The sequence below is a fragment of the Lipophrys pholis genome (assembly GCF_963383615.2).
Source record: "Lipophrys pholis genome assembly, chromosome: 6".
Classification (NCBI taxonomy): domain Eukaryota; kingdom Metazoa; phylum Chordata; class Actinopteri; order Blenniiformes; family Blenniidae; genus Lipophrys; species Lipophrys pholis.
In genome coordinates this window covers 5198007-5211406 of record NC_137629.1, presented here as the reverse complement: position 1 = coordinate 5211406, position 13400 = coordinate 5198007, and the positions used below count along the sequence as shown (strand labels likewise).

Below are 13400 nucleotides of genomic sequence, written 5' to 3'. Positions count from 1 at the left end.
CCCGTTCACGAGACGTTTCAACTGAATATGCAGCATCGTTTTAGCATTTTTGTTTTGGGAAAGTTTCACATTTGCACGACAAACGCTGAAAGCAATGTAATTAGAATACCAGAGCACGAGTTGGCACTGTTGGTTGTTTTGTAATGACACCACACACATGTGTGCAGAGAACAATATGTATATAAACAATAGCAATGGGAGTTTGTATGGAAAATGTAATCATTAATACGATGACTGTCAACTGTGAAACTGACTAGTACCAGGTGAATATGAACTGGGAGTCATGATACTCTGGGGGTAAATATTGTTTTTCATTGTCCATGTTCTTATTCGTCTGCAGAAGAACTGAGTACTACGGCCATGGTGCGTATGCGCAGGAGCAGCATTTCAGAAAAGTTGCCTTTTTCCGTCATTCGATGGAAATTGATCAGAGCATTTTCAAAATGTTCCACCTTGGCAGTCATTTTCAAAAAAGTTGCATTTTTAGTGGCTGCAAGCATGGTTGTTGAGTAAACCGACACCCAGAACGCAAACAAAAGTTTTTTGTTTTCACATGAAAACGTTCTCATGTAAATGGAGCCTTAATTTAAGAGGCTTTTCACATTCGGATAGTCTAGGACTCACTTCACTTGGGAGGGAGGGGAGCCCAGAATTTTCACCCCTTCATTTGGTTCGGTGGTGTTCACATTCACTTTTGAGAGCAGATCGAACCACCTGGAAAATGTCACGCAGTTACACCAGCTGCTGGTTGGGGGGCGCTGTTGCCTGAAACAAACACTGATTGGAGAGGAAGTAAAGAAGAAATATGGCTCATTGATTGGTCCAGACCGAAACCGGAAGTCCTGCCGCTTTAGCCCGTGGTGGCAAGGCGAGTTAGCTCATGGCGAATTGGTAGTCACAAACAACCACGATATATAGTCTTCAGTCCAGATATCAATGAGAGTCTTCCTCTCTACTCCACGTCTACCCACGAGATAAGTTCCAACTTTTTCTTCTCTTTCTTCCTCTGTCTAATTCTTCTGATTTGCGCGGACAGCTTTGTTTGTTTACCACCCAGAATGCATTGCGCACGACGTCACATCCTCTCACCCAGCTCTCTAGAAAAGTGTTTGTAAAAGGATCGAGACCGAGGTTTTGAAGGGGACCAGAGATCTCTTGTTAGATCCAGTTCAGAATTCGTAGTCTTGTTCACATCGCCCAAACGAAACGGTTTTTCCCTGAAGAGCCTCTGATCCAAACCAAACAGGGGAATGTGAACACGTCCTAAGTGTGTTTTTCAAACCTCGTGATATGAAAAGACCAGTATCATATGAGTTGGTTACAGTACCTAGTGCAGTTTCTAGATTGACTCCCAATTATATACATCCTCTTAGGTAGCAGTCAACCCTAAAATATGTGTAATGTTGCTCTCACGCTGTGAACAATACATTTGCTTTAAATGACTGAGTCTGAATGCTGTCTTGACTTGGTAAACAAAGGCAAAAGAATAATTACACAAGCAAAACAGCAGAGCAAACACTACATGCTATATTGCTTTCATAATTAGACACAAGCTGTGTACAGAGACATGAAAAATATCCATGAGATTGTGATCCAATGAATCACTGCAATGGTCATCTCATTTATTGTTTTAATCTTTTGTCTCAAAACTCTCTGCAAACAGATTTCTGGAAAGAGTGACAGCACATGCTCATTGTTATTATTTAATGTGCCTACCAACGATTACACCATGTCAAGAAGGTTTACTCATTTCTACATTTATCTATCGATCTAAACAGTGTGCTCCACATACAGTATTACTCGAAATATCTTTTGTAGTGTTTCTCCTGTATAATGAGATCAAATAGGGTTGCACACATTTATTTTTGGAGTTCATGTGACTCCTAAAATTTATACTTTGCATATTGGTAATTTTGAATGTAAATACTTATAATTTAGCATTTCTCCATGTATACAAATGTGAGGCTCTAAAGAAACAAGTGCATGTATTCCAACACGATTCAAAACCATTTGACATGAGCGTGAATTATTTTTTGGGAGCCATGCTTCTTTAAATTTTCAATGGCTTCCCGTCTGTAAAGGACTCGTCATACACTAAGTAGCCAGCTCATGACCATGTCAGACGGATGAAAGGATATCAAGGTCTATAAGGTTTGCTAAGTTGGTAGAAAATGCCCTTTGATGTACATCCATCCACTTGAATGAGCTTCCATATATGTATTGCTCAGTGCATTAGAAAGGTACCTGATTACCATTGCATAAAAAAGACGCCCTGTGTGGACCAACGTGTTCTGAAACATCAGGGCACAAAAGGCAGAGTACCAATACCAGCAATAATGGGTGTTTGTTGTCAGGGTAACAAGAATAAACATGTTGATTATACTCTTTGGGTTCTCACGGCTGCAGACTGATTAGAATTAGACACCAATATATACTGGTTTGATTTCAGCTTTGCACAAGACCCAGATCTCAACCTCTAAATCCTGTGCCGAAGCATCAACCACCCAACCACTCTTCCTTTATTGAGTTTCAATCTTTACAAGCAAACTCATTGATTAATATCATCTTGACCAAGTTAAATTTCTCACATCATAATTATGACACACAACAAAGAGTCCTTGGGGGAGTAGGGATTTCTTACCTTGTAAGGATCACGTTGCACCAGTTTTGTTGGGTTTTGGCAGTTTGGCTATTGATCATTATTAATAATGATCAAAGACGGTTATTAATTATTTTATTGAAAATGTAATCTGATCTGTATCAGATACGTCAGGAGCACCACCTGTTTAGCAGGAAATGATAGCCAATTCAGTTATATCAGTCTCATAAGATATACTAAACAATTCATTTGGAATTTGAATTAATAGCTAAATTAATTTATGAATGAATATTACCAACTATTTATAAAAATCAATATCCAAGTTGTACCTCTGCCAAGCATGTATAAACATTGTTGATTGCAGTTTAATGTGTTTGAAACTGTGTGAAAATTGAAAATTCAAATGAAAGCACCGGGTTCTAAAGCCACATGTCAGTTGGCAATGAACTTTAAAGCATATTCAATAACCCTAACCCTCCAACAGCATCTTACATTGTTGAGACACTGTCATATTTTGGTGAAAGGGCTATATTCAAATGTGCTTGCACAAATACACAAGTTGAAATTGAGGTTGCATAGTTCAGGTCAGTTTGCCTTGGACACAATGAGAAAATACCTGCCATGTCAAGAGATTTTCTCCTCTGCCCCACCAGTAACTTGGTTTCCACTCCTATCACAAAATCATTTTAAGGCAAATAAAAGCATTTTCCAAAGGCCAAAGTGATGTTCTCCTGTTCCAAAACTCACAATTGGTCTCAATTTCCAGACTGCTGTCAAGTCAGAGGAACACAGTCCTTCAAACAAGGTATTGGGCTGATTCCAAACGCCACAATGACAGTCACTTACTACGCCGTCTTTCAGACTCCGTCAGTAAATATTGTCAATGACTCTCCAAACAGCTTTGAGTCACTTACAGAAAATGAACCAGGTTTCATCTTCGGCAAACATCAGTGCAGGCATTGTTATTGACTCCGAATAAAAACTGCATATTTACAATGTGCCACAGCTGACAGGCAATTAAGATATATACTGTAACGAACAAAGAAAAACAGCTGACAGCTTCCCTGTGTTACTACGGTTTTATGAGGATCGAAACAACATCGAGCACACAAACAAATGCAGCGGTCCATTTTTTTCATAAAATGGAGAGTAATCTTTTATTCAAATTGCACACTTTTAAATAACACCTTGACAAAACGTCATGAAGGCAAGTAGTGGTGACAATTGTTTGTTGGAAATCAACTAAATTGCTGACTATATTCTATGCAGACTATGTGTGTATACCTCTTGAACGTCTTAAACATGACACGGTAATGTTGCGGTATTATCTTTAACATTTGGTCCAGAGGCAAGTCTGGGAAAATATTAGATGTTAAAAGGGGGTGCGTATCAGCCAGGAGCCTCACATCACGTGCATTTAGCAACATATAAACTGCAAACCAATCAACTGACAGCGGGGCTTTTGTGCTGTCCACATTTTCACCAGAAATGACTTGTCATAAATAAACTGAATGTTTTCCAGGCAGAATTCAATTACCCCTGTCAGCCAGTAGTAACGAGAAACAGCCAGTGCATGCTCTCATTCAATTTCTGTGTCCATAGGGAATGATGTTTGTCTGATGTCTTGATTTTTTTTCTCTTCTGGACAATAATGTTCTCTCCATGGCCTGCTTAGTGTAGCAAGACATTCAAATTGAACACTAATTTGACTCTGTGCTGCTGCAGATGAAAGCAACCTTGGTTTGCTTTCATGGTTTCCTATAAAAACGTGTTTGGTGACAGTACAGCCCTCTTTATTTAAATAAATTGCCATACTTGAAAATGAGGCTGAAACAAGTAATTGTGGAGAAGATACAAGATACAAGATATATTGTTTCCTATGTGAGAAAACCTCACCTCATGTTTGATAAATCATTAATCCACGTGATCCAGCTCATCATGTTTCATCTACTAAAGGAGAAATATATGGATGTTGACCGGACTGGATATAAACTGTGGCTTAATACATTGTTTAGTTAATATGGAAATGTTACAGAATGAATAATTCAGATTCAATCACTACATATTAAATGAAGGCTGGGCCTTGTGGACAACTATCATAGTGAAATTTTAACAAGGTTTTCAAGATGCGCAGCTTATAACTTTCTTCAATATGTCCCTTCCCATCAAATATGTATAAATATTTGTCACACGGGATGTTGGCACAGTTTGTCTGTTTCTATGGATTAATCTGTCAAATGACACAGAACTATTTTTCCTGGAGTAGGGAGCCACACGCTGTGTCAATATGCCATTTCCAGTCAAACAACTGGTTTTAGGTACCTGTTTCATAATGCCTCCAGAGAGAGTGAATGGGTGATATTGACATTTTATAGCCTATGTTGGAATTTGATATCGTCCATTTTGAGATCAATGAAGTTTTGACACAGGTAAAAGAGCCATTAACTCCACTGCCCCCTGTATGTAGGAAGATAGCCAAAATGTATCTTGAGGATGAAGACATCTCTTTTGGTTCTTGCGCGTTATCTTTGACCTTTATCTCCCTTAATCATTTCAGTTCTAATTACCTATCTTCTTCTTCTGCGCCCTCCGTATCTCATATCCCTGCAGCCTGACTGATGGTTAGCAGGTGATCATCTGGACAGGAAAGGTTGAGGTGACTCCCCAGCTTAAGTCATACCTCATTAAGTGAGGATCACAGCGTCCCAGTTCACGTACCGGTGTATTCCTGCTTGGGTGAATTTAATGAGTTGTGGATGAGTACCGAGGTGCTGTAAAAAGTAGCAGGAGCCCAAGATGTTTTGAGATGCAGAACAATGTTTGCCGTCATTTTCCTGAAGATGTGAGGAGAGGGAGACACTGTAGGTGCACTGGTGATGGCAGCATCTGCTCTGAAAACTGGATTAGGCTAAATCCAAAAGGAGGCCAGGCCTTTCTCTAGAGAATATTCCCTCAACATGAATATTGATGAAAATGGTCTCAAGCAGAGTACAAAACAACTGTTAACCCCTCTGCACTGCTGAAATGCTGTTACACTGCAGTTGTTGCCTCACCGCCATCTACTGCCAGAGGATCACTTGATTCCACTTGTGCATTGCCACCAATATAGCCACAAGAAGAGTTGATCACAATCCATGTTTACTTGCTCTACAACATTAACACACTGCAGTGAAATGCTGCAGGTCCTCTGACAGAAGCAAACTCAGTTTTTATGAGAGTGAGTGGGCACCGTGGTGCATTTTGGCAGCTGTGTCGAACGGCAGGCTTGTTGTGATTCCTGGCACCAAATGTACTATGAGGCAGACTCGGGCATGAGACTTCACTGCCTCCAATTCAGCATTACAAGCAGGTAATATCTTTTAGCCAGACTTCTGGCTTCCATGCAGGGGTCAACAATAAAAACAACAACAAAGGAAAGTAGGATGAGGAGATTTTGGAGAATTTAAAACAGAGAAGTGATTCCCTTTTACAAACAGTTCATAACAGACCACTTGTGTATCTGTGCACTTGTGCATCATTCCTCCTCCTGATTTATGTAGTTACAAAAACAGCCATAAATATTGAGAGCCTTGTTTAAAAAGGAATAACGTCAAATATTTTACTCAAAATCTGATGATTGATGAAGTTTAATCTTTAAGCCAAGTATTAGTCATAACATTGGCCATATTACTTAGGATGGATATAGAAGTGAAATATGTAGTAATCTTGAATACTAAATTAGTAGTCACTGTGAATGTGGGTCTTAGAACGAGCCAAAGAAGTCACCATGGGATATTTTATCATCTTTAAGACATAGTCATGAGAAAATCATGCAAATCAAATTCCTGGCTTCACGAACGCTGCTTAAATACAATCTGAAAGATGTCTTGCACATCTCATCACATTACAGAAGTTATTATTTTCCATCAATGGACTGTCAGCCCTGTTATGCTACTTATAGCATCATATTTCATTGTTAACACAGCAACATTTCTGCATCCAGACAGTTTGTGGGATTATACTATTCAGGGTACTTTTACTATTTGGAAGCTGACAGTCATTGCATTGTTGACAAAAAACAACAAGAAAAGTGTAAAGATGCCACTTCTTTATACATATTCACCAACTAGGATCATTCACCGTGTCAGCCATTTACGTATACATAAACGGTTTCAAGTGAAAACAGAAATCTTGCATCGTGTTTTGACTGTCCGTTCACATGACAAGGGTGATTGCAGCCACTAAAAACACTACTTTACTTAAAGGACTCCCAGGATGTAACTGTTCAAAAATGCCTGGCATACTAACCACAATGTTTTCAGTCTTTCTGTCATTTTTGTGTCAACGGACATTGTTTTCAAAATGTTGCTTTGTAACCGTGAAACGAAAATGTAAAAACGATGCGTTTTCATGTGAAACGGAATGTAAACGGGCCTGAGACTGAGCTTTGTAACAGACACATCAATGATAAATAATATAAAACAGCTTTACAAACTTTACACACCAACATAGTTTAGTTTTTATAATTATCGTTGGAAGTAGTATTTAAACATAAAGGGGAAACATGTGTTACATTTAGGTTTGTTTGTCTTTTAACAATGTAAACAGTTACTGAATTAAGTCCTGAAATGCATGAAACTGAACCCAGTTGTTCATATTTAGGGAAATCCTTAGACAAACGCTTCATAAAAGCCCCCGTTGCATTGTAGGTAGTCATACAGTGGGCGCTCGAGTACACACAACTTGATTAGTTCATTAATTTCTGTGTGCAGTGAAGAAACTAAAGCAAAGGTGTCGTCTCTTTTTTTCTCAAAATTAGGTTTCACAGGTCTTGGTTTCAGTAATGAAAGAATAAATATGACATTTGCATTTTGTCTCACGTACTGACCGAAACTGTGAAAGGCTTCTGAATAGAAGTACACGAGATGGCTAGATAATTAAGCCCATGGAAAGGCAAATATACTAAGTCCTACAGTAGCTCTGCAGTGTACAAGGCTGAAGAAAGAGCGCAGTCACAATAGAGAGAGCAGACCAGACAAGCAGGAGGGAGGAAGAAAGGCCAAGTATCAGACAGAGCATTCATTATCACCTGACTGACCTGCATACTGCGCTGTGGGAGAGTAATGGGAAAGGACGCACATATCGGCCAGAGCCCAGCAAGAAAGGTGCTTTTATTTCCTCTCTCCTTCCTTTCTCTGAAGCTATCCATCAATTTCATTCCCAGTTCAGTTTAAATGTTCAACGATGAATTGTTTGATGCCATTGTCGAGTGAATACAATAAAACCTCAGTGAAACACAGTGCGGCCATGTTTAATTTCAAGTATACTCAATCGTGTAAAAGCTAGCCGCCAATTTAATGACGACTATTATCCTTTTCTTTCTGGGCCCTTACCGTGTTACTTTCATGCGCTGGAGAAAAAAAAGGGAATATTTTGAGGGAGAGAAACTGGAAAAAGAGCTGCAGCCATGTTAGCTGCCTTCTTAGGCTGAACACAGCAGTGTTTGAGCTGAGTGCTTACATCGGCACAATGGTGTGCAAAGAAATTGCCTTGGTAGACTCATCAGTCTTTTTTTGCAGGAATCAAGGGGCATAGAATAATTTGCAGGGGTTGGGATTTTTGATATTTGAAATGAGGGGCATGTTATCCCTATACGGGGGACGTGCTGTGGTTCACACTCACCCAAGCATGCTGAACGCTGACTAAAGTCGGGGCTTTCTGTGAAGAGTTTGGATGTTCTCCCTGCGAACGTGTTGGTTTCCTGTAGGTATCTGTTTTATCCCAGAGTCCAAAAACATGTATTTGAGGTTAATTCGTGGTGTGTGAGGTTACTCAGTGAGTAATTAACCTCATTCCAAGTTTACGTAGGGGTAGTTTTGGGAATACATCAATCGTTGGAAAACGCTTGGGTTATTTTAGGCCCCATATACATGATGTCAAGTGGAAACGGAAAACTTTAGTTGCACTTTGGGTTTTCGAAGCCACTAAAAACTAAACTTTCCGTCTCAGGGTAAACAGAGAAAAACACAACTTTTCTGAAATGCTGCCACTGCACATGTGCATTTATTTTGCTCTTTTAATGGAATATCTTGGTAAGAATTAAAATGCAGTACCTGGATTCAGAGGATGTGTGCAGACAGGAATTGGTGGGTTACATTTCTTTTATACACAATAATATTCAGAATTACCCAAACCATCAAGATAGTTCAGCATAGCACTGTATTTTGTTTTTTCTTCAACAGTGACTAAACAAATACAAGGACTGACACTGAAATCTTTAATATATCGTCCAGCAAAACCATCCAATAGCGGTAAACAGATTAAAATTGAAAACATAAAAGGTTGAAATTCGGAATATATCAAAAAGCAACCAAACTCAGAAGTAACAAATGAAATTGGAAACAATTGAGGAATGAACAGTTCGGAAACACTTGCGCAGTTATGATGCTTTACAGAAAGCAGGTAAATACATTAATAGGCTGAATACCCAGACATGTGAGTGGCTTGGTTTACTGATCCATAAATTGCATCTGGTAATTGGATCTACAATTAAAGTACCTGTCACTCCTGAGCTTTGAAACCACAACAAACAAACAGATATTCAACAGTACAAGTGCAGGTGAAGCCAACCTTATAGTGTGTTTTCTGTTTAAAATGCTGCACTTGTTGATGTACAAGGTTCAGGATGTCATCCCTGTTGATAAATAAATATTGCGTGATTGAAACTGTCTTAAGCTGTAAACTGAAGATACAATTTCTTTTAGATTGCCTTGTTTATAGGCAGAAAAAGACAATGAAACTAGTATCCAATCTTTTCCCAGTATATGTGTTTTTTCCACAGTTTACACAGGTTATAACACCTTCCACAGAGCCTGAATCGCTGTCATTGTACCTTGCACCTTCTCATGTGTGGCTGCTCTGACGTCCGTGTGTTATGAATGTTCTTGTCATTGTGCGTGTGTGCAAACAGGATGTGCCACTCGGAGAGCATCCCCCTAGAAATGGCAGGTTGTAGTCTATTCATATATGTTTATATTAATAGAAACAACAACCCACTGTGAGTTCTGTTGAAATATTTGCTCAGCGGATTATGTTGGTGAGGTGACTGATCGTCATTTATAATAAATGGGTAAAGGAACTTGCTTTTAGAGTACACACACCCGCAGGCTTCTTACCTGTGACTCGATGACTTGATCTGTAGTCTTGGTACATGTTGTAGGTGAGATCTCAGCCTCTCTGGTTTTGTAGCAAATCTGTTTTGGAAAAAAACAAACCAAGAATAACAAAGGTGTGACCAACTGTTTGTTTTGGTCGAAAAAATACCACAGGAGAGTCTTTTACACCACACGTTTGCAACCCGTCTTCATCCTTGTGTAGTTGTTCAAGGACACTGGGCAAGAGGAGCTTTTAAGAAGTGTGTGTTTGTGTGGGGGGTGGTGGTGGTGGTGGTGGTGGCGGTGTGTGTGTGGGGGGAGTGGTGGTGGTGGTGGGGGGGGGGGGGGGGGGGGGCTGTCTTTGTCTTGAATGGAGAAAAGACAAACAGAGGAGGCTGTAATTCATCCGCTTCTCTAAAAGGCACGACCTCCCTGCTTTGTGAAGCAGAAGCTCATCCGAGCCACAGAGGGCTCTGAGGCACGGGAGGGTCCCATTGACTGCACTATTAACACTCCGAGAGGGAGGGAGTAGGGGGGTGGGGTGGGAGATACAAAACGCTGCCAGTATGATGCACAGAGGACTCAGTAATGCATTTCATTCCACCATAAGAGACCCTGAGGGTGCAGTGATGACCAGAGTAATTGGCTTTCTCCGGCTATGATAATCTGCATCAGTCATGCCATACCAACACGCTCTCAGGCCACTGAGAAGGTCACAGTGATCCCCAAACCTCACTCCATACTGCTGACAACAGCGTCTGACTTCCTATAGAAAGACTGAATTCTTGGGACTTTGCCTTCAGTTCAAGGACATCCCACAGTTTAGATCACACTTTCACTGTCAGTACTTTGGATTTTGGTTCCTTTGTTTTGGACGGTATTTGATCCTAATAAACAACAGCAATCAAACAAACAAACAAACACAAACAGGAGAATTCACACCATAAAAGGAAAATGCTTATGTATGCTGACATCCTTTTGCCTGCAGGCTAGGAGAATATAAAAGATATGATATAATATAAAATGACAAGAATGTGACATTAAGGTAAAGTCATGGACCGGATCTCAAGAGAAGCTTGGTTGAATCATATCACATCACTTTTATTCATAAAATGTTGAGCAGTGATAGGATCGTTATCTCTGGCATGTATTACTGTTGCACAGTGAAATAACATGTAGAGGGCAAGATCAATACCATCTCTTACTATCTCATACGCGCGCGCGCACACGCACACGCACACACACACACACACACACAATGTGTTTGTACCCTTGTAGAAGTGCTATCTGAAACCACAATAAATGTGAAGCTCACAGCACACAGCTAACAGGAAGACATGGAAAAGAAAGTCACAACAGCTACGTTTGAGTGGAGCTTCAGTTTTCAGTTGTACAAATAGAGTTGACGCTTTTCGAGCTGTCCAAAATCCGTCCAAAATCCTGGCATGCATCATATTCAGCATTTCTGCCATTTCCGTGTAAATGGTCATTGTTTTCAAAACGTTGGTGTGTAAAAGTGAAACCTTTCTAAACTGGAAATGCTAAAACGAGGCGTTTTCACTTGAAACATCATCGTGTAAAAGGGTTCTGATTTTATGGCAATCAAACTCTATAAGCGTGAAGAATCTTATCCGTATGTCTGGAATTACTCTTTTGCATTCAACATGAGAGCTTTATTCAATAGTTACGCGACTCTGCCATTATTCATATCGTCAAATCGGCACCCTGTGGGATCCAATCGCAAACCTGACATTATTTCACTGAGAAGTTATATGGGGAAAAAGTTCTTGAAGATTTGAGCATTGACTTGAAGTTTTTTCCGAGATTTGAATGTTGCAGCAAAGTGCTCAGTCTTCAGTTTCAGTGCATTTGATCCCTCCACGAGACAGCGCGGCACACATTGCTTTTGCAAACTCAGCATTTGACATTTTGAAGTACTATGAAGTCTTTTCAATCATAACTCATAGCAAACCTGATGTTGTAGGCCCTGTTTACATAACAATGATCGACTGGAAATGTCACCTTTTTTTTTTTTTTACACCGTTGTGTTTTTGTTTACATGTCACCCTCCTTTAAAACAGCATATAAGCCCGCTCAGTGTCTGATGTATGTAAAAGAAAATTGTGTCTCCACACTGGAGCTGCACTGCATTAACATAACCACTCATAGTTTAAGTAGCTTTGTACTTTAGGATCAGTTTTTTTCCCCAAGTAACAGTGCTCTTTCTCTCGCCCTTTGACACAAGTTGTGACTGGGCCCCGTCACCTATTTAGTGGGCGGGCATCTAAGGCAATAAAGCTTCATCTGATTGGCTAAATATCTTGACGTATAGTGCATGGAAACACAATTTATTGCAGGTCAGTCACTCTTTTGCAATACTGTAAGTCCAAGTTATATGTATGTTATATGTTGTGCAGACCAACTGTGCATGTGATCCAGATGATAGTGTAGTAAATGAACAATTCATTGAAGAAGTGCAATTTAATTTAAAAGAATGTGAAGTTATTGTTATCCAAAGGCCTGCACTTGTGCAGAAAAACTATTCTAAAAGTTCAAGTGGAATAAGAAAGAATTTACCTCTGGGATTAATAAGGTATTTCTATTGTATTCTATTCTTTTGCCAAAGTAACTGATCTTTATATTATCCTTTTGAGTTTAGGCAAGTCATTAGATGACCGAGTCATGCTTATATGCGTGAACTGGCTAGTATTGTTCTGCCAAGTGTGCAAATCGTTAAAATTACAAATTCTGTTCAGACTGAGCAGTTACTTTCTTTAGTTTTAATTCTATGCTGTAAAATACAGTGTTTTTCATCCAAAGATGGTGGAAATGAATTATCTCTATCTATACATTGCTCACAACCAGACATGTAAGAACTGAGCACAAAGTAAGGAAGTCTGTGCTTAGTTTATTGAAACCGTCTCCCTGTATTGTACTTCTTAGAATCTGACCTTGTACTGTTGAAAAGCCTGTTTATTTAACTTCTAAATGGGGCCACATGTTTGACGAATATGCAGTTGTAGGATGAGCAGCAGAGCAGAGTATGTGGGTTACACCCATGAAAGGTTAACTAAGTCTGCTCTGCTAATGCCAAATGGCAGATTCTGTTGTTGCTATTGAAGCTTGTGTTGAGCTTCTGGTGCACCGGGGTGCCGTCGATAAGGTGGGCGATTGCCACAATTCCATGCAGACAGATATCAGGATGAAATTTTGCAACCACATACCTCCGCAGTCTGGGACCAAACTCTATTCTCCAGGACTACAAAGCCCACCCCCACAGAGCTGGATTTCTCAGAGACTACCTCCAGGATTTAGGAGCAGAGAAGATGGACTGGCCTGCCAGCAGTCCTGACCTCAGCCCCAAACAACACTAGTGGGATCAGCTTGGGCGTGTTGTTTGTGCCAGAGTGACTAACACAACCACATTGGCTGACTTTCTGATAAATGCTGGTTGCAGTAGAGGATATCATCCCACAGCAGTATGTGAGCAGGCTGGTGAGCAGCATGAAGAAAAGGGTCAGGCTTTAGTGCCTGTGAATGTGTATGGATTTTCCCAACACTAGGTAGCCTCTTCTTTATTCAAATGTATGAATTGTTAAGTTGACAAAATGTTCTGCTTATTCACACATGGATCATGCATGTGTTTGGCAGGAGCACCATATGTTTAA

At 40.0% G+C, this 13400-nt stretch overlaps 1 protein-coding gene across 1 annotated transcript in view; it reads right to left on the bottom strand.

Annotated features, from left to right (window-relative positions):
- enox2 (ecto-NOX disulfide-thiol exchanger 2) overlaps positions 1–13400 on the bottom strand; it is a 195478-nt gene that overhangs the window by 148066 nt on the left and 34012 nt on the right. Inside the window, exon 2 of the mRNA XM_080465987.1 lies at positions 9754–9831. Within this exon, the coding sequence (XP_080322113.1) occupies positions 9754–9790 (37 nt within the window). The 5' untranslated portion in view covers positions 9791–9831. The remainder of the gene's footprint in view (positions 1–9753; positions 9832–13400) is intronic.